At 39.7% G+C, this 26,021-nt stretch overlaps 1 protein-coding gene across 9 annotated transcripts in view; it reads right to left on the reverse strand.

Annotated features, from left to right (window-relative positions):
* The window catches only part of rbfox3a (RNA binding fox-1 homolog 3a), a 402,031-nt gene that overhangs the window by 88,326 nt on the left and 287,684 nt on the right, over nt 1-26,021 (reverse strand). Inside the window, exon 1 of one of the 9 annotated variants that reach the window (XM_057358083.1) lies at nt 14,089-14,456. The exons of the other annotated variants lie outside the window; for them this stretch is intronic. Coding sequence (XP_057214066.1) covers nt 14,089-14,214 — 126 coding nt within the window. The 5' untranslated portion in view covers nt 14,215-14,456. Of the gene's footprint in view, nt 1-14,088; nt 14,457-26,021 lie in introns of those variants that run through there. 9 annotated transcript variants of the gene reach the window in all.

A 26,021-nucleotide genomic window follows, 5' to 3' on the forward strand; every position in this document is an offset into this window, starting at 1 on the left:
GAGGAACACCTCCCACATGCAGAGTAACATGAAGTAATATCTGGAGGGTGGTGTAATTAGTTGAAATTCAATTGGAGTGAAATACTTCATTATACACCTGCCAACAACAGCAGGGATTGATGGCCATAGTTTCTTTTTCAATTTGCTTTTTTCTTCATTAATGGCGTGGAATTAATGGAATGACATGGTTGAGCCAGGCAACGCTAGCAGAGAGCGCCAGGGATATCTCATAGGGTTATCAGAGGCTTGACAAACGTAATAACAATTAGTTTCTTGGTTTCATATCTTAGATGTGACCAATGAGATATTTGTACATATTGGTTGTGCGCAGAATTATTACACAAAATTTCTGCAATTTGCAAAAAGGCACAACAGCATTTCCTTTCATTTCCCTCCATGCTCTTCTAATTTTTAATAAAGAAATTCCCTTTTTATACAAATTCCCGGTGGCCAATAATGCTCATACAATCTCCTACAATCCCCATAACTCCCTTATAACGTTCCACTTTTGTACCATCATGTGCACTTATTTCTGAATATTATAAATAATTATAGCAGAATTATAGAAGTTCTGATACCAAAAACAATAGTGCAAATCTTTTCAAATTATAATTTTTTTCAGATCTGCTGGGACAATACAGTTTTTATAACACGCTCACATTCACAATTGTGAGCGCAATCGCACACACACATGCACCACATACACCACATACACATTCCTATCAACTAATGCCCCAACCTTAACTCTGTTGTCTTATTGAAATATTTGTTCGCACGGCTCAGTGGCCTTTAATCTTCCAGGAATCCGGTTTTATATTTGTCTTCGGTGGATTTACTCGCTAACTCTACCTCTGTTTACCCTGTGTAATTGACAAGCCACTTAGAGAAATAGGAAAAGCAAAGTGGGCCAGCATGCCCTGTGCATCACAACGCCTCCCCCAGTCTGTCAATGTGTGACTGTATGTTTGTTTAACATCTCGTATACTTGTCTGAAAACCCTTGCCTCATACACAGGAGACATTCGGCTGTCTCTGCAGTCCGGATCAGATTTTCTGAATGTCCTGTTTTTAAAACTACTTTTGGTATGAGTGGGGCACTGAAAGCGGCTTCATAGATTGTTTGACAATCAAATGAGGAAATAAAATGCAATAATAACTGTGTTGGGCTAGTCAAAATAAAAGATAGCATTTACGAATTATCTTTAATTTCTGTATTTACAAATGCATTATTTATAGTTGCCTCGACATGTTAAGCTAAAAAAGGAGAAAAAAATTATATAAAAAATTACATGACTTTTGAATTTTTATATTTTATGGATAAAATAAAAAATCAACCCATAAACTGAAATATATAAATGTCTTTAGTAAATAAGCTAACAAAATAATATGATTCTGCTGTGTGACGCACAAACACAAATAAATAAGAACAGAAGTTTTTCTTCTTTTTTTCTGTCTGCGAAGATTTCTCAATATTTCCAGGCCTGCTTGATTTCATTGTTTTTCTGATGAATGGTGAACAAAGAGTGTACGACTGTTGAAGGGTGCCAAAAGAGGATGCTGATTCACTGAAACATTCATCCACAACCTGCCTTGCTAGCGATTCACAAGTGGCGGTAATTATATTTACTGTACGAACACTTTCGGTGTAGTTTGTTTCAACTAAACGTTTACATTTATCAGAATATTTCATTAACTTTGGACAAACGTGTTTTAACTGATTACCATGAGATAATAAAGAAGATTTATTCTGAAAAACTATAATTCACCACCTTATGACACAAATGTAATATACACATTATAATAGCTCATTTTAAAGTTAAGGACCTTAAATAATAAATGCAACTTTTCCATGAGCAAGTTTACCCTTCGAACGCGATGCATAACAATAAGTGGTGCATTTCGCTAACAGAAATATTTACAAAGGCATAAATCACGTTAAAAGTTTAAAATGAAAATAAACAGTCCCTCTAGTATAAAACACACACTCATTCTGTCCCCTATAGATGAATGCACCGCATTACTCAGAATAGCAAGGATTTTATGGATAAAATAAAAAATCAACCCATAAACTGAAATATATAAATGTCTTTAGTAAATAAGCTAACAAAATAATATGATTCTGCTGTGTGTTGCACAAACACAAATAAATAAGAACAGAAGTTCTTCTTCTTTTTTTCTGTCTGCGAAATGTACCGGTTATTTGTTGCCATCTGCCCCGCAGATGAAAGGTTAAAGTTACAAAGAGGGTCTGATGTTGCATGCAGGTTTTTGTGCCAACCTTGGAATGAGCTTTTGACATCTTGCAACAACAGTTCAATACTCATCCAGAGAAGCCTGCATCTCCCGTGTTTGACGGGAGCGAGCGAAAAGCAGCGCTTGGCACCTGGTGTGTGAATCCCTGTGACTGCTCTCAGCTGGAGGGAGGAGTTCTGGCTGATGTAAAAGCTATCTTTGATCTGAATAAAAAGCTGAAGGCTCTGGAAGGGTGCACTTTGCCATTATTCATGGGAACTTCAAAGCCTTCGTAATTAAATTGGAGGAATACCTAACAAAGAAACAGTCACGACGGAGATAGAGAGAGAGAACGAGCAGAAAAAAAGAAGAACAAATACTGGCGCCAACGTGAAACGATGTCAAGCGATGTCTGAGATACTAAGAAATGGTGCTACCCCGGAGCGCAGATGCATCTGGAGGGGCATCTGAGAGGAGAATCGCATCATCTCTCCCTTCCCGCTTCTCCTAACCTCACCAGGAAGGCCACGGGGTACGGGGCTGACCGGCATCTAACTCCGATTGTTAAACCGGATGGCCTGTGGGGGCTGTACCCTGCTAGAAACCCCTTCTATGCCCCTAGAATTACATCCAATCCATCATCTATCCCAGATATGACCTAATCGATAGGTGGGCTCCCGCTGTTGCCAATGTCAGGGATTTTTTCCCTCCGTCAGAAGTTCTGTGAAGGTAGAAGTGAGGTCGGAAAAGTGCGGGGGGAAAGTGCTGAGTCGCCTGCAGCCCACAGACTTTATTCATCTTATCAAATTACAGCCACCTCAATAACCATCTCATGGGACTTCGGAGTGAGGAACAAGATTTCTCAATATTTCCAGGCCTGCCTGATTTCATTGTTTTTCTGATGAATGGTGAACAAAGAGTGTACGACTGTTGAAGGGTGCCAAAAGAGGATGCTGATTCACTGAAACATTCATCCACAACCTGCCTTGCTAGCGATTCACAAGTGGCGGTAATTATATTTACTGTACGAACACTTTCGGTGTAGTTTGTTTCAACTAAACGTTTACATTTATCAGAATATTTCTTTAACTTTGGACAAACGTGTTTTAACTGATTACCATGAGATAAAGACGATTTATTCTGAAAAACTATAATTCACCACCTTATGACACAAATGTAATATACACATTATAATAGCTCATTTTAAAGTTGAGGACCTTAAATAATAAATGCAACTTTTCCATGAGCAAGTTTACGCTTCGAACGCGATGCATAACAATAAGTGGTGCATTTCGCTAACAGAAATATTTACAAAGGCATAAATCACGTTAAAAGTTTAAAATGAAAATAAACAGTCCCTCTAGTATAAAACACACACTCATTCTGTCCCCTATAGATGAATGCACCGCATTACTCAGAATAGCAAGTTATGCATCAGTCACGACATATTGGAGTCTTCTATGTGGTTTTAGAAGTCTCTCTGAACTCGAGCCGGGTCTCTCAAGTTCATCGTGGAGTGCCGGTGTGATTAGAGTAATTACTTATGACAGATATTACACAGCAGCTCCCATCCAAAGCGTCCCACTGCCCAACCTGTTTCCATTACGCCGCATCTCACTCACACACACAATACCAGTGCTCAAACTCAACAGCAATCATGTTCATTTCTAATTATCCCAATTAATGTATGCAAATGGGGTTAATTCAAACGTATTGAAACCATTTTGAAAGCCGTGTTATCAGTGAGCAGCTCCATCAATTAACATCAATATTTGTCTTGCTTTTATTATTTAATTTTCCCATGGTAATGGCCACAATTAGCAGTAATTAAGAGCTTCCGTATGCGAGCGAATCCATGCTGTCGATTAGAGGCGTATTGAAAGGTGCCAAAGCCGCATCCCTCCGATCCAACTCCGCTCCCCTCGGGGAAAAACGGATGAACGGAGAAAGAGGAAAATTTAATCAAGATTTTCTAAAATGGAGAAACATGAAACTGATCTACAGCGTTGTAAGGGAAAAAATAAACACACGCTGACAGCAACGATATTTAGAGGTCTGTCTATCGGCTCTGAAATACGAGCGTGATTCATTTGGAACGTAAAAGCTGTGCGTTGCAATGCACGCTGGGTAAAAAAATGTTCTTTAACATATTTACAAAACGGAGTTTCAACAATCAATTTGCAGTAGTCACAAAGGAGGCAATATGTCAGCGTGCATTTCATTACATTTTCCGCTTTCTTTGTTTCTCTATGGTACGCAATGAAAGGCTTTGTTAATCATAGGCATATGTTGGATTATTTATTGCAAGCATGATAATGTCATTATTGTGTATGTGGGGCCACTGGGACCTGCGCACTTTGCTGTGCGTCTGGTAAGGCATGCAGATAATGCACTCAGCAGAATTCCAGTCATACCAGCACATTAAAATCCGTCGAACAAAAAATGTAAATCGGTTAAGCTAGCTGTGCTTAAGTTAAAAAATGAAATTAAAATTCATTGCAATTAAAGTCATTGAGTTGAGATTGATTAATGGACAGGTCTAGATTAAACCATGCTTGACTAAGTCATACATAATTCACAAGCCGTGAGTTACTGAGCATCGCTTTAGTAATGGACGGAAAATGGCTGCAGGGTTTATGTAGTTATGTAGTTTATGTAATTGTTCAGCAGGTGAACGTTTGTGCTAACAACACCTTATTACCCTTCAAACACCCAAAATGAACTCATTCATTTACAGACCAAAAGAGAAGAGTCGCGCTAACTAAAACTGTATTCTAAATAGGGCTGGGCGATACAAAATTTAAATTGTGTCATCATTTAATTACCCTCTTGTCACTTCAAATCTGTATGACTTTCTTTTTTTTTGCAGAACACAAAAGAAGATATTTTGAAGAATGTTGTTAACCGTTTGACTTGCATTGGTTTTGTGTGAACGGGTGCCGCCGCTGTTCGGTTACAAATTTTCTTCAAAATATCTTTTTCTGTGTTCTGCAGAAGACAGAATTTCATACAGTTTTGAAATGACAAGAGACAATTTTCATTCCCACACAGGGGGACTGATATATTAATTTATATGCACCTAAAACCATACTTAATAACAATAAACCAAAAATGTACATTACGCAACATACAAAGAAATGGTTAAATCAGACTTCTAATTTCAGGAAATGACACAAACTGACCAACACTAACGGTGATTTTGCTATTAAAGCCAGACACCATCACAAATCTTATCTAATTTAATCGCATGCCTAAATAAGGTGCGCTTTAAAATCATTGTGACATCACAATGTTCATTAAAACTCGTGAATGTATTGTGCATTTTCAACGTATTGCGCAGCGCTAATTCTAAACATCTGAAAGTCAGCGATTATGCTACAGCACTATACATACGGTTTCCGCGCTAGAAGTGTGTACGAACGAGTCAAAACACAATATGTACATTTCGCCGTCCTCCAGAATCCACACCGCAGATGTGAAAGGCCACCGAGCTTTAAATGTCAACAACGTCCATTGCTAAGGTACAATTTCAGTGTCAAATGTAGACATTCATTTTCGATGCTATCCGTGTCAGAACATTACCGCGTTCGACAGCTGACTGATGCACGTGGAGAATGCTACTGTAATTACTGAGGGGAACTACATCGCTAGTACCATCTAACTACAGTAACCTTCTGAATGTCAGGAAGAAGACCCCGGCGATCCCGCCGTCACAGACACTACACGTACGAAGTGAGCGCCGCTAATTAAAAACACGTTTTCACGCTAACCTTTCAAACGCTAACCTCTGCTTTAATGGCCTTTCGATAACGTGGTACCTGTGCTATCAGAACGGTGCTCCCGTGTCGATTCTCACCTCACCTTTACATAGCTTTCTTTCAATTAGAGAGATAGAGAGGAGGGAGATAGAGGGAGAGAGATGACTAGCGTCTCATTTTTATGTGAGTCGAGACTTGAGGGGAACTGTCTATAGCCCCTTAATTTACGGCGGTGCAAAAGTGGCTAAGCAGATGGAGATAGATACAGTGGGACACAAACTGTCTCCTTACACGCGCACACACACGTACACAGACACGCACACGCTGCTTCTGTTGTAAATTATGCTGAGCGCTGGAGAATTTATAGGGCACAAATATCTCAGAACTAGCCTATCATTTCCTAAGCACTGTCAGTGTAATTCTTTCCTTGCCTGTCTAAACACACAGATAAAGCCGGTCTTGACTACACCAGAGGCCGAGACCGATAGACACGGATCGGGTTGGGAGGAGGGGGTAAGATAAAATAACCATACGGAGAGCTTGCGGGAGCGTCATATGTTCGCAAGTATGTTAAAGAGGGTGTTTAAATTCAAACATCACATCGACTGGGGGAATGCAGCTGCGACGGGTTCGACGTATGCGCTTGACTCAACCGCTAGAGATGCACCCGCGTATCGTCTTTGTTTGACAAAAGGCTGAGTTTCTTTCAGCATCTTTAAATTAAAAAACAAATACATTGAAGGAGCAGGAAGAAAAATCAAGCGCAAACAAATAAACTAACCTGAAAGAAAGTCTCAGGTATTCTCCTCATACGTACGGTGGCAAAGAATGTATTGATGCCATGGGCTGTACACCCAATAAAAAGAGCCTTACTCAACAAACCAGGCAAGAAAATGTTTTGAACCGGTACGGCAAAGAAATAGGGAAGGAGATGAAGGGCGAGCATTTTAAATTCAGCTCCAACTCTACGATTTGAGAGATATACTCCGAGCTTATAGACTTAATAGGAAAGGTGGTCGGGGTGGGCGTATGGCGTACGCTCTCTCGCTACCCCCAAATTCCCGGTCACGAGCGACGTGCAGTACAAACTATTCTAGCAACGGTGTCCAATTTACACAGCAATTCTGTACTCGCGCACAGAGCAGCTGAAGTGCTTTTCCTCTCCGGTAAGGAAATGAAGCTACCCGCACGCAGTTAATTAGCTTGTCTTGGCTGCGTAACAGAAAGGAGCCTGTGGTAGGATCACCTCGAGAAGACGTTCAGTCGAGTTGATCTGGAGGAAGATGATTAAAACATGCTGTCTCGATGTTGATAGCGATCGCTGTGCTTTGTTGGTGATTAAACGGCGCGGCTGAATCAAGGCCTGCGAGGTGGCTTTTTCTTAATGGTGCTGAATGCGAGTGTGAATAGTCTGAAAAAATACTAGTTTTACTGTTTACATTTACATTTATTCTTTGGCAGACGCTTGGAGAGCATATAAACATTTTGCCAACATGCTAAACAGTACCGTTAGTTTACAAGGCCATGCTACTAGGAGGGTTAAAGCCGGAGTAAGCAAGGGAGAGAATTGTTTTTAGACACAAGACGTAGACAGTTATTGGTTAGTCAAATAAATGCGGAACTTGTATGTTTCGAGCTGTTTTTTGCAGTTCGGGTGGAGGCTGGCAGTACATTCCACCATGGGGGAACCGAATGAGTAAAGGTTTTTGCGTCACTCATTTTCAGACCGAAGATGACGGGAGGGGATGTAGACCTGGAGCAGTGAGTTAAGGTAAAGGGGCGAATATGCCGGTATCGTTGTGAAACGAGTGTTAACGCTCATACAACACGAATCGTGCATAATTTAACAATGCAAAGTCATTAAATAGTTCAACGTTTCAAACCTTTCTGGTTAATTATTTATATTTGCATTTATTCATTTATACACACATTACAATCTCCCTACTATTATGTGATTACGAAGGCTGCTTAATATGTCAAAATGATCAATATTTTGCAAATGTGCATATCTTAATAATGACATGGCAATGGAGTGGTTCACAAACCTTTTCACAGTAAGGCCCATTTTGTGTATAGTGCAATGCTTTGCGGCCCTCCAAATAAAAATGTATGATCTTCAATTTTGAATTTTAATTAAACCAAAACAAATTGTGATATATAATGCTATAATGCTGGAACATCAATACTTTTGGTATTTTTCTGATGTTTGATTGCATAAAATTGATAATAAATGACACAAAATCGGTGCCCCTCCTGGATCTATCTTGAGGGCCCCCAGTTTGAGAACCACTGGGTTGGGCAATAACTGAATGACATTTTAGCTTGATGCAGATTGACTGCAGAGAGACTAGTACTATATATAAATGTTACTGCCTGCACGTGCTCTAATGTAGAATATGTTACATATTGTTTATATAATTGTTGCTTTTTTACCCCCCACCCATGTCCGAAGTAATGTTCCTGAATTCTTCCTCACTGACGTCTTTAGTCTGCACGAATAAAACAATAGCACGCAAAATATGCTTTTAAAAATGCAGCTGTACCTGTTACATGACACGCACATGTGTAACAAAAGCACTTTGTAAGCCACTCTCATTAAAAGCGTCTCCTTTTAATATAAATTATTTGTGATACATGCGTTGGTCAGGAACATTCTCCGCCACACTGCCCTACAATGGCTGGATTTAGGCTTCTACACAGTGACACGTATTATAAATAACACCTGCTGTGTGTGAGAACAAATTGATCTGTGCAGCATACTGTACTGACAGACAGATAACTACACTTCAGCCTGCGCTCCGCCAGGTATCCCAGGGAGCTTAGGGATTTATTTAGACCCACCCAAATGATCCAGATGCGCCTTGAGGATCCAACCTTCCCATAATTCTCACCTCTGGAGAATAAGAGTGGTGCAGAGCCAGTGGCGTCCCAGCATGCATTGCAGCAAAGCACAGAAACATCAATACCGATGCATACTCTACAGCGGGGCTTATGGGGAACATCCCTCTGGCATCACACCATCTACAGAGTTAGAGAGATCTAATACACACACACACTCCAGTTGTTAGGTTTCTTTTAATTCCACTCAAACCAGAGACAACTGCATGATGTTTTTCATCATTAGCTTTAAGACTACATGAACGTACATAAAAAATCTTTGAAACATTCGCAAATCATACTGGTTTAACATGGATCTACTGGAGTCCATGTGCTGTCACTGTTCAAATAAAGCAGATTTTTATGAGCGAGTACAATTTACAAATACTTTTTCATAATACTTTAAGTTCCGTTTTTAGATTTGTATAACCTAATTTCCAGAGAAAACATATTTTAATGAGAGCCTAAGAGCTTAAGCTAAAATAAGCCGTATTAAGGCTAAATATAAAGATGTACAACATAATTAAAATAATAAATAGAGATATCTAAAGCATTAAGTCAAATGGTTAATCATCGGTTTAAAAAAACAAGAAGCTTGGAACAAAATGACTAATTTCTCTTGTGCTCCCAATTATCAGGGAAGATAAATATGTGGATGGGTAAATAGATGCCGACGCGGTGGCCTAATAAATAACAATACAATGCATCATTAACACAGGGGACAGTGAAGGAGAGAAGACTTTGGAGAATTAGCTGCATGAACTACTGAAATACAGTGGGAAAAATCTAAACAATCATTTTGGTTTTTGATCGTGACTATAGAAAAAAATAACAGCCGTCCTTCGTTACAATAATGAGAATAAAGAGCTACACATCATAACTATAAATTAACTTTTCCTTTTCTTTCTCTTTCCTTATTTCTTTCATTTATTCCTCTTTTTCATTCTTTTTTCTTTTCTTGATTCCTTATCTGTCTGTCTGCCTGTCTTTATTTCACTCTCCTCTCCTCTCCGTCTGTCTATCTATATAGCCCTAATTGCACCAGGTTCTATAACTAACGTACACACAAAACACAATTTAGTGCTAGCGCACTTCAAAATGAAGGCAATTTTATGCATACGAAATCTATTCATTCAATTTACGACATTCAAGTGTGCTTCTGCGAGATTGAAGAGATGACAAGACAGAGACAAATGTTGGCACATCACTGCTATTGTAATCAATAATTTAGCGGAGCTGATAGAAACGATATTCTAATATGATCCAGTGCACTTCACATAACAGACAAATCTATGGAGAGCGTTCCCATTTAGTATTAATATGAAAATGCTCTCTTCACTTTGCATCAATACAGAGCATCGCATGTCTGGGGATGATGCTATCCATGTTGTGTGTGTATATAAAGATGATTGAGTGAGTGAGTGCGTGCGTGTGTGTGTGCTTCCAATGTGCTGCAGTGCTGTCAGTGCAGGCATCTATAGTCTCGAATAACTTGCTGTTAATCTCGGCAGTGTTTGAACTTGGGTTTTATTAGTACAGTTAACACTAATGAGATGTTCATTTTACATTGATGCATTTAGCATACACTATATTTCAAAGCAACTTGCACTGCATTTAAGATTTGTTTTTTTTCAAATCAACATGTGTGTTCTTTGAAAACCATACTGGTACTGGTACTGGTATGACAATCTGTTCCATATCTAGCTAAATTCCACCTGAATGAGTAACTCGTTCATTTTCCTTTATTAGATGTGTTTAGGAGCAGAAAGAGGGTAACTACAATACCTGTAGCAAAACAATTACCTATTGATGGGTGCTATTGATATAACTGGCTACACCAATTCATTCTCATTGTGGTTGTCGTTGGTTCCCACTAACTGATCTGGAGAAACCAGAATGAAAATGAGACACTGGCCGTCTCTGTTTAAAGCTACAGTAACATATGCTTTAGTCCAATGTACATCAGCTGATACAAATCCCTGCGGTATCGATTCCATTTCCAACCCATTATATCATTGGTTATTGACAGGCTCGTTTCTAGAGCAAATGCACGGTTGCGCAAGTATAGAGAGAGTTTCAACACACACACACACACATATATATATATATAAAATATCTAATCATTGTTAGCAGAATCTTATGCCACTCTACTATACGTCTGGAACCTCAGACTATTTCTTCTGTATTCCTCTATAGACCAGCACTGAAATAGGAACAGCTTCAACCACTCCCTACATCTCTCTGAGCCTCCATTCTGCTCACACCAGACTGCCCGTCCAATTATACCTCATTGTGGCTGAGCACTCATATCTCGCTCATTCGCGGATTACATTTACCCACACACTCCCTTCACTGCCCTTAATGTTTCAATCCTAGTTATGCCTTATACCTTTTCTCTGGGAGTTTTTTAAAGCTCGGCTCTCAGGTTTTTTCTCATCTGTAGCTCCTTGCGGTGGGCAGACATGCGAGAGACCACCTGCAGCCGAGCAGAGGGAAGCTTTTCTGCTGACAATTCAACACGTGAAACACACACAAGCCTTTTCCTCATGCGCGCACGTGTTCCTGTATACTTGTAAAATGACTTCGACCACTGCTAAAAACGACTAAAAACTCACTGGAGAATAAGCTTCTAATATTCAGCTCCATGGCTCAGGAGAAAATCATACAATAGCGAGAATTGTTTAACTATCCAGAGCATGAGTAAAGATTTTCGGTCCTCTGGGGAGGGAGAGTTGCTTGCACAAGCAGATTTACTGCTCCGTATTGACTCAAGACTTGAGAACCGGTGGCTGCTGCAATAAAAGGAGGGAGGGAATTTTATCCAGCCAAATTTAAATTGAATGAAGATAGAGGTCACGTTAAAAAGTCGTCTTAAAATCGTGAGTCTTTTTTTTCTGTACATCACTGCACATGTTCCCTCAACATGTTTTTTTCAATCACCCAAAACACACGATGGTGGCAAGTGTCATGGTGTTTCAAAGCAAGGCTGAACTGCAGCCCGGTTTAAACTCGGTTCTGTGATCTCTTTCTTTTTAAGAAAGAACTCGACGCCGTGTGAGCAAGCATTTCGTTTGTCGTAAAACAAACAAACTAAGATAACCCGTGCCGCAACAGGCAACTGTGACCGCTCTGAATGATGCTACGGTTGAAACTTTTGCTTTTAAATGAAACAAAAGCAATGTCTGGAACTCCAGTTAATCCCTTATCCAAGAAAAACAGGCTGTAATGCAGCAGAACGTGTAGCATTTAACACTACATCAGTGCCGGCGCATGCAGTCAACATTCACACACACACACAAAAAAACAAGAGATGCTTTATAATACTAAGAAATCAGCAATAAATCGTGTAAGTTACCACACAAGCAAATGAAAGAATATTATTTTAATACAATCTTAATTTTATATTCAATATAAAAGGAAACATACTACATAGAAGTGTTTTAAACGCTTGGACAATATGCATTGTATGTGTAAGATAAACATGTCACTTTAAAAAGGGTGAGGGGGCAGCAAATGATAATCGCATGGGACGGCAACAACACACAAAAATACATTCGACTTCTGTGTAACCATGTTACAAAAGCAAAACATGCAAAAGTTTCCTTTTTCTAAAAATCTACTTTTTACTTTACATTGCATGTAAAACATCTTTCGGTTGAAGTTTTTTTTTTTTTTTTGGACGCACAGACGGCAGTCTGAGACACAGGTGAGGAACAAGATATGAAAGACCGTAGAAGAAACGCCGACAAAACAAATCTTGTTAAAATTCACAATCTACAAGATATGACGTGCCCTTATGTGGCTTCCAATTCAGCAGGTGAATAAAAAAGAGAAAAGAATAACAAATGGGAACCTGAAGAACCCCTAAGGGTGTGATAGCTCTTTCTGAATCTGTCTGTATTATTTGAGTGCGACTCGTAATACATTTGATAGATAGTCTGTGTCTTTCATTCAATCGTTTTTTTAGTTTCACACCACCGTCTTCTAAAATAAACCTAAAATCTCTCACACTGTAACGCTGTGAAATATCTGTGAAATAAAAAATGTGAAATATCTACCGTGCTAATATTGAAACCAAAACAAACGGCCGCTCGTGGCGAGCCCGACGTCACAGATATTTGAGAGACGTTTCTCACAGCTAATCAATTACGGGTGTTTGCGAAAACAAGCGCTGGCACCTTGTCAATGACATCTGTTTAAAATCAGATGAGAGATTATGACGAGGCTTACAGGAACACACATTTAACTAAAGCATTTGCTAAATGAATTCTCAAATACACCTTATTCGTATGCACGCGCATGCACTGATACACATGTACACACACACACACACACACAATGAACTGTAGTGGGACAGCAGAGGCCTGGACAGCTGGTGTTGTGTGTGTGTGAAAGAGTGTGTGTTTCGGGACAGCGACTGTTAAGGTGATGAGTGTGGAGCGATTTGGTAGCAGCATGAGGCAGGTTCTCCCTCAACAGCATTATCATTCTTTATATCTGTGCAATAACACAAACCATCTAGAGGAAAGTCTGTACACGTCTGTAGTAAAACAAACGCACCCGTGTCCAGAAACAATCACGTTATAAGAAAGCACATTCGGAAAAGTGAGCCAAATCACACTGGAATTGTCTAATTCACTGTTAAAATAACATCTGTCTCTCTGGTTAGACCAAAAGCCAACTACGCAAACGGGAAGCAGGCAGAGTGTAAAACACTCACACAACTTTAGCAAGAGAGACTCAATCACATAAATGCAATTTACAAGGAGGACATCAATACAGCTAAGGCTGTCCAACAAAATTACAGTCTAGTCTTACGAAAACGTCAAAATGCGGAACAATGAGGTGAGTAAATACTTTTTGGTGCCAAAGGTAGCACAGCGTGAATCACTCCAGACTTAAAAAAAAAAAAAAAAATGCAAAACACAAAATAATCAATATCACTCATTTCTAAATGCTAATAAAAAGATTACAGTGCACACTTTGTAAAAAAAAAGTCAATTACAGACTGAAATAAATGAAAGAAAAACAAAGCTTTCCAAACGCACGCGATTGAAAGTATGAAGCGAAGATGAGATGACCCCTGCCGGGGGCTTCGAGGGGGAGGGATGCGAAAAGGAGGGGGTAAACACAATGCTAGCACGTGTCACCCGTAAGTAGCAGAAGAAGAGGGAAAGAGAGAGCGCGCGCGCGCGCGAGAGAGAGAGAGAGGATCGCCTTACCTCGGGTAGGTAGAGGAATGCTGGGGGACACTGGAGGGAGTGTGTAAGCATCCCTGAACCGGAGAGCAAGAGACAGCCTGTGTTGGCCATTGAGCACAGCATGTGGTATCGGGACGTTTTGCGCATTAAGCTGAGAGATCCTTTCTGTCTCTCTCTCTCTCTCAATCTTTCTCTCTACAAAAACCTCTTACTGCTTCCTACTCCTGCTGTTGTTTTATTCTGTCTGGCTCTGCACTCGTTCACTGTCTTTCTCTAAAGTGTCTCTGTTTTTCCCAGCTGTTCTGGAGGTGGGCTGAACGCGAGCGTGCGAGTCGTCTGAATGGTCCCGGGCCCTCTGTCATCGAGGCTCGGCTGCGCACTTTCACTTACACTTACACACACACATACGGAAGCCAATGTGAGCCCTCGAATAGAAAAGGGGAGGTTCTGCTCGAGCGAGGCAGAGGAGGAGGAGGAAGGGGGAGATGCTGAGAGGGAGGAGGCAGGAGTTCCCGGGGGTATTCAAAGATCAAACAGCCCCACTGTAGAAAATGAAGGGAATGTATAATGACATCACAACAGCTGATCCCAGCTATTAATTGCAGGCATCTCCGGCGCTGGCCATGTGGCCGCATTTTCGCTCACGTAACAGCGGAGAGGATTTAAAAATACGCCGCTGCTTTTCATTATCCGGCGAGATTCGTTTTTCATGCATTATTCACTTTTATCGTTCAGACTTCCTGCCTTAAAATGACACCTCAATATTCAGCGAGCACAAAGAGACGGCTAAACAATGCCGCACGTGCGGAGAGTTTGTTTCTGGTGCTCCTAAAGAAACGTTTATTCCAAGGTGATTAAAGGTGATGGCCACCAAAGCCAGAGTCTTGCCCAAGATCCTGGGGTGTGGGACAGTGCCAGCGCTGGGGGAGAAAGAGACAGCCCTGGGCTGGTGTGGGATATCATGAGCTGACTTCATTTAGGGTCTTTGGGGGGTTGATCTATTTCCCTTTGGAGACAGACACACCAGATGTGCCCCCATTATGGGGGAGCAGACCCCCACCGATGTACCGCACTACAGCCGCCAAACTCTACCATGCAACTCATCCCAAACCAAACACATCGTCCTTTGGTGGACCTTTATTGCCTTAATAAAGTATGCTTTGTTAAGAGCATGATATTTTGTGTGTGAAGCACAATACACACAAAAAGAGGAAAACGAAATAATGTTACTCACAAAAACATTTCGCTTTCTTAGGGGAGTCAAGTGAATTAAACCTAAAACAAAAATCAGACCTTGCATTTCATCTTTCTTTCATCGTTTCCTGTTTCATGTCAGCGTGAAGCTGTGATTTTGAGGTTTGTACAGTAAGTCTGTTTTATGGTTTGCTTAGTAATTAAACTGTAAATTATGGTTTAAGTGCTCTTAATTTCTGTTATAAAAGCTTTTCGGAGCCCTGGCGATGATTTACCACATTGTTGCTGTATATCTATTAAATAAAAAAGGTTTGCAGGTGTATTTTTAAAATGCCAAGTAATTCTAGGAATTCATTTCAATAATATACTAACAAAAAATATCAAATGAATGTAATTGTTATTTGTAAATAATAAAGTACTGAATTACAAAGCATGGTGCCTTCTCTAAAAATAAACCAACAATATAAGTAGGCAGACCACAGACAGTTACAATCACACAGCAAATCCAAATGATATCATGCCCACCCAACGCCCATCACAACATTTACTTTACTAATCTCTATTTCTTCAATTATTTGGTGATAAATTAAGAAATCTTTATATGCCAGACGAGCACAAATCAGTCTTTACAAATTGTTATTAAAAATGACTCGCTGTAAGCACGTATGCCTTTCCTAGTGTGTAAGCAAAACGGAATTTCCGACAGACATGCAGAGGTTCAAAGAGCAATCGTATCTTCATTTAACACTGATGAAAAGTCTTAGATTTTAAGCCCTTCATTAATGATTCTTATTACACTGTAGGTTTCTACATGAAGCGCTTGTAATCTCACCAGGCAGTGAATCTTCACAGAAACTGCCAGTGCTGCATACAGCGTGTGCGTGTTAGTGTGTTCGCTCTTGTGTGTACATGTGCATTTCTGAGATGTCCTTTCAAGTTACGACACTGATGTAATTTGACAGTTTTTATGATATTTTTTAAAGGTGCACAAACTGATCTTTGGTTTTGTAAAATCCCCCTCTTTTGTCTTTGCACGGTGTCACTGCCCTTTCAACGCTGCTAATAGATTCAGACGACACATTAGCTTTAATGAGCTGAGTGCGACTTTTCGTTTTCACTAAAACTAAACCTGATCGTAATTCCAGTGGGAAGCTGCAAACAGCAAAACTGCTTGTACCTTTGAAGGAACATTGTAGGTAAAAACATGTCTAAAAAAATGTGGTCAGTCCAGCGGCATCATGCGGATCATTTACTTAAAACTGAACATTTAAAGCTGTTCTTTAAAGGAACAGTTCACCCAAAAAAGAACATTCTTTCATCATTTACTAACCCTCATATCATTCCCAACCTGTTTGAGTTTTTTTCCTCTGCAGAACACAAAAGAAGATATTTTAAAGAATGTTGGTAACCAGACAACATTGGCCCCTATTGACTTCCACCGTATAGACACAAAAACACAGAGACATTCCCCAAAATATCTTCTTTTGTGTTCCACAGAGGAAAGAATCCTACACAGGTCTTGAACGGCATTATTTTTCGATGTTAATTTACAGTTCAACTCGCACTATAAATATTTCAGGCAGTAGTGCAAATATGAGAAACGTTCACCTATGCAAACGACAAAACCGCATAATAAATAAAAACTCTTCATCTGAAGCTAAGCTGTTGCTCACCTTGTTGTGAAATGATCACAGTTTACAGAGTTATCCTTTACAATGCTCAATTTATTAAAATAATAGGCTATAGTACTGCTAAAAGAAGGTAAGGTGTTGCATTGATCTCAGCATGTGATGGATAATCATACTCAACAAAGCTGAAATAAACCGCCGAATATGTTATAGCTTGGATTTTTTTCCACATTGCCATTTCTACAAGCTCCATTTGCGGCCGTATAGACACTCAATCAGCAGGGACAACTGTAAGATTGCACCATCCCTGTTGGCACTGAAACATCAGTGCGGATGAGCATAAAGACATAAGATTTCGGACTGTATCAATCAAACTACGCCAGCACATCAAAGCCATTCAGGTGCTGTGGCTTGCCCAAAACACACCCCTTCATCATTTCCAACAAATCACTTTCAATCACAGCAAAATATCGTGAGTGTGGTCCAGAGAGGTGGCATTCTCCTTCATTCATTCTCATTATTTGAAAGAAAAAATATGTAATCACAATCAAAGTGAGATCTCATTTATTTCTCAGTTGTTTATTCTAGGCGGCAATGACTTTAAATAGAGAGCAAATTAAGCTACCTGCTTTTCAAACAAATCCCCAAAATCTCATGCATCTCATTTCAAGTCTTAAACATCTCAACAACGAACCAAACTGTGTTCAGATCAGACAATTTTGCAAAAGTCAAAGATTTTAAGAGAAACTCAACTGCAACTCATCTAACTATTAAAAACGTCAACAATGATGAACGTACAGTATATTCATTTTTATAGCTCTATAATATTACTGTACTTCAACAACTGACTCGATTTTGCCATTTCTATTTTTCCAAAGAACATCTAGAGAAAAATCGGACAATAACAAATTCCTTGAGATGTGTTTTGGCTGATTTCCTCCTAATTCCTCATGATCCATTATTTAAGGTACACGTGCACCGATCAATGGCGTAGGTTAGCCGTACCCTTGCAATTTCCACGTTCTCCAGCGCAAATGAGTATAGAGGTGTTTTATCATGTCTGTCATGTCATTTATCATCTCTGTGAAAAAAAACCCTCTCCGAAGTTCACAGCGAAGTCTGAGATTTATCCGACTTTTTTTCCAACTCATCCTTATGAGAACATAAATGCCCTGTGACATTGAGAACTTCAAAGCGGCACTGCTGTAACTTCAAAGATGGTTTGAACTCTTTCTTCAGCCTCCCCGTGACAAAGAACGTCTTGTTTATTGACACAATGCAAAAAGCCCAGCACGAAAGATGGGATGGGGGGGTTGTGGGTTGGCACGTGGGCAAGGAGGTGGAGCTACGTATGGTGTCAAGGGGATGGGGATGCATTCAAAACACAAACCATCATGAAACGCTATCAGGTCCCAGCGAGCTCTGGACTAGCGCAGAAAAAATTGTATGCAAAAAAGCCGGTGGTTGTCTATCGGAAAGTGACTTTCACATACGTCGTCCCTGGCTGGTAAAGCCGCCGTTTGAAATGCGGAATCAAAGGCGCTAAATCCTGACAGGAGGCAGCCACATTAAGGATTCTTCTTCCCCTCGTCCCCCAAGGTGCTTATCCTCTGCAAAGTGGAACAATAGCAAAGAAGAAAGTCAAACCTGGCTCCTCAGTCTTGAGGTGATTGCAAGACGTACATTTCTCCTGTCATCTGACCTACTGTAGGCGTGAGTTAGCAACGACTAATCGGTTTCTAACGACCCTGTTTCCCCAACTAACGTCCTCTTTGTCATCACCACATTCTATTTATCTGAAAAGGAAGTTTTTATTGCCGTCAAATCGAATAATCGGTTCCAAATAAATGTTTGTGTTAATATAATATGTGTGTGTGGCGTGTGTATTTATAATATACAGTATACACTCTTACAAATAAAGGTGCTTCACAATGCCATAGAAGAACCTTTTTGTCTAAATGGTTCCATGAAGAACCTTTAAAGTGTAAATGCACAAACATAACTACACGAGTAATATATATTTATAAATAATCTAATTATATTTAAATATAAATTTGTATATATTGATGTAAATAAATTTGCTATATATACATATGTGCATTATGTGTGTGCATTTTTATAAACATATAAATATGCCACACCCATATATTATAAAAACACAAACATTTATTTGAAATCAATTCATTGAGATTTTCCAAATGATTGATAAACATATATATTGATTACAAGGGAGAGAAAGAAGATTGTCTGAATATATAGGTAACCTAGTGACATCCAATTAAAAAAATAAATCGTTTATTTTAAGAATTGTTTGCGTTTAGATAATGCTTACTCTTTTCTTTTGGAAATGTATTTTTTTTTAATGAGACATAGACCAATGAGAGAGCATTTAGAGTGCACTGAGGATTTGACTAATGGGCAGAAAATAAGTTACGTTAATACATGTTAATGTGGGCGGGACAAGCTGGACTTCAGGTTCTTAACTTTAGCTTTGAAGTGAATTTAATCTTAATGCAAATTTTTCAGTTTTGAACCAAAATCAGCCTGAAATCAAACATTAATTAAGGGACCCCCCGCCATCCTGCCCTCAATTTACCCGCATCCAAAAGAAGCCTCAGGTTGCAAACGAACGCGGTAAATCTGCTCCAACATCAGTCTGTTCGGTTCCCAAAGCACAGCCGGTTCACACGGAGGTCATAACTATTGCATAAGGCAATGGCTGTCCGACCACATTACCTGTAACCAAGTCCAAATAAAGCTGAAAATCTTGCTGGGTGATGCACTAATCTGCTGTTTCATTGCAACATGAGAAAGCACGGTGTTTTGCACCGGGGTACGTTTCATCATACACAACAAACCATTATATAGCTGGAGCTTATGACTACCTGAGGCCTGCTAGTCAAGACTGCTGGGTACTTATTGTCTCACATCTTGCTGAACAGCAGTGGGGTTCCACAATGAATAAACCTCTGGCATGATGATTGAGAGCATGTGCTTATTTTTTCATCTCACTGCACGAAATTGAATTTGACTTCACACTGCGCCATATTGCATTAGCTCAAAGGGTAACTTGTGATTACCCAGAGTACAATGGGTTTATTAGGGCATAATTGAAAATATAATTGTAAGTAAATTAGCTCACTATTGTGCGAGTGTATTTTGAAGCGATTAGAGCTGAGAGGAGCTGTGCGATGAGTCGAAATGAAGGAACTAATTATTGATTTGGGAATCTTGGACCGCGTCAGTAATTTCCTGTGTAAACTTGGGCGGCAGGGTAACGTCTGAGAACAGTAACATAGCAATGGAAACGATAACTTTGAATGGGTTTTGTTTTTGTATGTGCTTCTCTCTCTCTCTCTCTCTCTCTCTCTCTCTCTCTCTCTCTCTCTCTGCTGTATAAGCAACCAAACATTCAAATTCTTGTACAATTTACAAGATCGGCAGCTGCAACTTTTTTTACATTTTCTGCATTGGTTTTAGGGAAAAGGTGCAAAAAGAATACATTTTCAGAATACATTTAAACCTCAAAACATCACATTAGCCAGAATATTTGTGACCCTGGACAACAAAACCAGTCTTATGGGTCAATTTTTCAAAATTGAGATTAATACATCACCTGAAAGAAGAATAATTAAGATTTCTATTGATGTGTGATGTATGGGTTGTTAGGATAGGACAAAATCTGGTAGAGATACAACCGTTTAAAACTCTGGAATCTGAGGGTGCAAAAAAAATCTAAATATTGAGAAAACTGCCTTTGAAGTTGTTAAACAGAGGCACTGTAGCAGGTTTTTATATATTTAGGGTAGGACATTTGCAAAATATATTCATGGAACATAAACACAACAAGATTTTTGGCATAAAAGAAAAATGGATAATTTTGACCCATACAATGTCACATTTAGGGTCACATTTATCAAACGAGCACACATGGGTTCGGGATCTGTGTAACTTTGCACAACGCATTCCTTAAACGAGACAAACTATATTACATTTTTTTAATTATTATATTTTTATTTAGTTTTCATCTTTAACACAGTATTAAATTATATACTTTTAAAAAAAATATTTTTTAGATTTTTAATAGTAAATTATATACATTTGCAAAATGAAATTTTTTAGATTGTAATATTAAATTATACACATTTTTATTTCACTTTTTTCTTATTCTTCTTATCTTACAAAATGTAATCCTAAAAATGTCTTGCTCCTTCCTTGTGATGTTTTTACTAGAAATCAAACCAAATTACAGATTAAGGATGATTTTTCCACTTTTATGTATTTTGAAAAGAGGTTTTTACTGCCTCAGCACCTACAGTAATATCAGCAGTGAAGGTCGAAGTGCGAAGAGAGTCACCACAGAATGAGCGAGACCGTGTAACCTGTCCCTCAGGCATTAATCTCAATGTAAAGGTGTGAAGTTTAAAGTTTCAGAATAAAATTAGATGACAATAGAGCACTGGAGGGACAGGTCGGTATGGGTATGAAGGAAACGCCAACCCAGGGTGAATTACAGCAATATTTCTACATAATATCGTTTCCCACGCTGCTTTTCGTCAACCCCATCACCTGAAATATTGGTGTGGCTAGCTCTCGGCGATGAGGCCGCAAAATCCAAGTGTAGCACCCATAAACACGACGCAATTTCACATTTCTTTCTCTCTCTCTCCCTCACTGCCTTACAGGCCCAGGGGCCACCCGACCCTTGTAATGTTGAGCAAATCTGTTCAAAGTTCATCCATCATCCGGGCAGCGCACTGAGACAGCACTCCATCGGTCTCCTCTAGCGCTCCATCATGCTCTCCATCACACACGGTTTTCTTTTCTCCTTGCCCTCCCCAAAAGAAAACTTCAGAGACTCTGCGTGCCTTTGAGGTGGGGAGACACAGCGCGAGAAGAGCAGAGCTCTGTGTGCGTACAATATCTTCACAGCAAGGTTCTAAAGCGACTACGCCACTTCGGGGATCGTTTTGAAGACGTACAGTCTTTTTACTGACGTCACACGGAAATGCATTTCACCAAAGCCATCCGGCTTGTTCTGGTTCACTTTTCTCGCTACACGGCTGATGACATTTTAACTGTTCTTCCCTAACATTTGCATTTCAGTGGAACAAATGCATGCGAGTTATCGAGTCTGCGGTGCTCCACGGGAAAACATCGCTTTACCATACATACAACCCGGTTTGCAAGATCTCACAGGGAAACCACCATCCCCCCCACTTTAGTTAAATTGTCAACACATCTCAAGATGATTGTTAAGTGCACCCGAGAGCTTTATAGCGCCTGCATCAATGCTTTACCGTTTTTACGTTATACACAGTTCAATTCTCAAATTATTATCATACGGTATGTGATTTTTGCTTTTTTGCAAATATAGCTTAGAGCTGATCTCCCAGGTCGTAAAAATTCTTATGGAAACTATTATGGAAAAGAGAGGGATATGAACAGACAGAGGGTATGAGGTGGAAATGGAGAGAGAGAGAGCACCGAGGAAGAGAGAGAGAGCGTGCACCCAGATGGAAACAACGCACCTTGGCCTACCTGACACAGCCCTATTACCATAAACTTCATCTTTTCTCCCTGAACACTCAAGTAAATAAGAGCAGAAATAAGTGAACAAGACCATCCGGCGTTTCCAGGAGGAAATAGGAGAGAAGGAAGGGGGAGACGCCGAAGGACTCCGACACAGGAGATGTCTCGTACAATCGAGGAGCTCAATAATATCAATCAAGCATGACACGTACATTTTCTTTCTCGTGCCCGTGTTGATTTACCCTCAACCTTACAGGTAATTCGGCTTCCCTCCAGAGACCACGCACGCCCGTTTATACAGTTCTTTTAGCTCCCGCCCACTTTCATTTTCATATTGTAAAAACGTTTAACGTAAGGGCTAAGTTTGGAACGCTGCTGTGACTTCATGGCGGTTTGGGAACACAGCGTTATCTGAAGAAAGAAAATGAAACATTAAAACAAGACTGAGGTCGGACAAATCGTGAATTTAAAGTGAAGTGTTGCATTCAAATCGGTGTTTTTCAGTCAAAGCTTCTTTACAAAAAGCCTAAAATTAGTCACAAATCAACTATAGGGAATTTTTTTTGCATGGAATTTTAACACATTGTGTTTTTAATATATTATGAGACATTTTGTGTTGATTTTATGTTAAATAAATAAAAAGGACAACACAAGTAGACAGCAATTCCATGCAAATGTCAACCGTAAGATGAAAAAACATCAAGTTTTTACCAAAGGTTTTGGGTCAGATGTCAATATTTGATGATTAAGATACCCATGTGAAGTCTTTTTAAGCATTTTAGAGCATAATGGTGTTTTTAAAGCATTACTGTAAAAACAGTTTTGCATAGTGTCACATCCATTGGCACATGAAGATTACAATAAAGCATCTATCTTGTTGTATAAAAAGCCCTCCCTTCTTCATATATCATTGCTTCTGGTTTGCACATTTTAATTGATAGAAATCCTACGTAAAAAGTACGTTGTCTCTCAAAAACGTGCATTCTTTTTTTGTCACGCATATAACATACATTTGACTGTTTTTTTCTGATGTCTGAACTCGGTCATCAGGGGTTAAATGAAATATAAACAGATGATTTAATATATTGGTTATAAATACATTCTCTAGAATTTATGTTTCAAGTTTTGGCTGAAGATCTCGCATCCATAATGCTGGAACTTCCCATATCAGTTCAGATTGTGTTGTTTTTAACACAACAGTCTTTGAGAGTGTAGCTTTCTGTTAGATTTCTTGTTCTCTGCCGAAGAGATATGTTGGTACATTGCAAGTATCAATCTACTGCATAACTAGCGCATCCCTCCCAACGTCCATCTTTTAGCAAATCAGGCAGGACGAATGTGCAAATGTCCGGTAACATAATTAATATTCATGAGCAACGCTAGTAACTTTTATAATGTGTCAATCCTACGGCCCTGCCTAGAGGTAAAATTTATTGACCGGTAAAACACACAGTCAGTATGCACATGTCAACAAGACATCTAATAAACTGCCTATGATCTAGAAAACATCACCTATTAATTATTGTGTACAATGCAACTTTAAAAGAGCACAATCAAACCGCTAATGATTTAAAGACTGATAATGACAAACTGCCGCTGTCTGGGTGACATACAGGTATGGACTCACTCATGTGGATGTTAAATTACATCAATACCTCTGCACTACAAACACAGCTCCCTGCAGAGAGGGACAGTACACCCTCATAAACAGTTGCGCGGTGCTGCAGTGGAACAGGTGCGGAAGACGAGGCCTCTCTCACAGGAGCGCTAATGCCCACTGGCACAGCCTGCGCAGAAGCGGGCCGCACAGCATGGCACTGCGCTCAGCCGCAGCGACGGAGAACAGCTGGTAATGTGGGGCGGGCACACAGGGGGTGGATGGGGGTGTTAGGGAGGTTGCAAAAGCCGCATTCTGGCCTCCTGCTACAAGCAAGCGGGTTTCGAAATCATCCGGACCACTGCGGCTGTGTCTCCAGCCAACAAACAAACAAATGCTAAATATTTTAATTTATTCCACCACTTTGCTGCCACAATTACAGTACCAAGGTAACAAAGTTTATATCACAGCCAAAATATCATACTGATATACAGTAAAAAAAGGTCTTTTCTATCAGGGTTGCCTTGGGCATGCTTATTGGGACATATTAAAGCACAAGTCTTTGTAAAGCTGCTTTGGGGAAAAATGATGGGTGCTATCTAAACAAACTGCAATTTGTTCAACTATAAAATATGTTAACTATTTACTCATATAAATAATAATATAAATGACAAAACTTTTTGTCAACTTTAATGTAGTATACACAATGCAAACAAAAAGAAGACTGGATTGTTTCAACACCTGGTTGGGTAAATATGGACAAATCCAAAAAACGAGTTAAATTGACCTTTAAAAAAATCTATATTTGACCCAACCATTAGTTTAAACTGAAGGATTTCAAACTGGGGTCCAGGGACCCCCAGGGGGCATGTTCGGTCCATAGATATTTTTTGAAAATACAAAAAACAGCAAAAGTTGTAAAATCCTACTGAGGCTTATTACAGTTTAATTTCTACAAACAATATGTTGTCTTTATAACATTACACATAGTATTTGCCTAACACTTTAAATGCTTCTTTATTCAAAAAATGGATATGCATTTTAGAAAGGGGGACCCCCGCAAAATGTTCATCATATTTGGGGGTCCTTGGCATGAAAAAGTTTGAAAACCCCTGGTTTAACACCCCAGCATTTTTTTTCGACTGTAGTAACAGTATTTGGGTGGAAACTAGCGTTACCAAGGTGAATGCAGGAGAAATATATCTGTTCATCTCTTTTCTACTGATAAAAGAAGTAAATTAAAATGTGTTTTGCAGTAATTGGCCAGTGCGCCAGGAGCTAGTGTGAAATAGTCGACAAGTGAGGAATGAAGCATGCTCATCGTGTGCTATAGTGCAACATCGGTTAATAAAAAGAGCCATGTCACTGCAGGCTACCGGCGATGTGTGTTTCACCCTCCAAAGGTTTAGTGCACCAGCAATTTATCGGCCGTAAGGCAAAAGCCAGTCAGTATCACCCCCCATCCCAACCCCCCCCCCACCACCAGCATTTCCTCTATCTAAATGAATGGCGTGCAATCCATCGCCTCCGATGCATTCAATTTCAGAGGGTTTTCAAGCGCAAGTCATTTTCTGCACTTAATATCACGAATGAATGTTCCGGAGAGAGGAAGGAGGAGAGTGATGGGGAAAAAAAGAAGAAAATTTGGGCTGTTATGTGAAGATTGACATGACAGATTAATCTTTGATGGTGACAGGACATATCAAATTACCTCTAGCACACCTGGACAAAAAAGGCAACGTTTATTGGTTTTGATCACGTTAGGGGTCCGCCTCCAAAGACAATTTCAACGGGTCGGCGCTAATCCCACACCGGCTGAACCCGTAATGCAAAAGATGCAATCTCCACAAAAGCATACGACTAAATGACTTGCAGCCGAATGATTATTAAAAACACACTGCCTCCCCCTGGATCACACTTTATCTCATCCGGCTAAAATAGACAGTTGTCGTCCCTGGCAAATTATATGAAAATGAGGAGAGATAGCGTTTGTTTGATCCGGC

The sequence above is a fragment of the Triplophysa rosa genome, linkage group LG18, assembly GCF_024868665.1.
Source record: "Triplophysa rosa linkage group LG18, Trosa_1v2, whole genome shotgun sequence".
In the NCBI taxonomy this organism is placed as follows: domain Eukaryota; kingdom Metazoa; phylum Chordata; class Actinopteri; order Cypriniformes; family Nemacheilidae; genus Triplophysa; species Triplophysa rosa.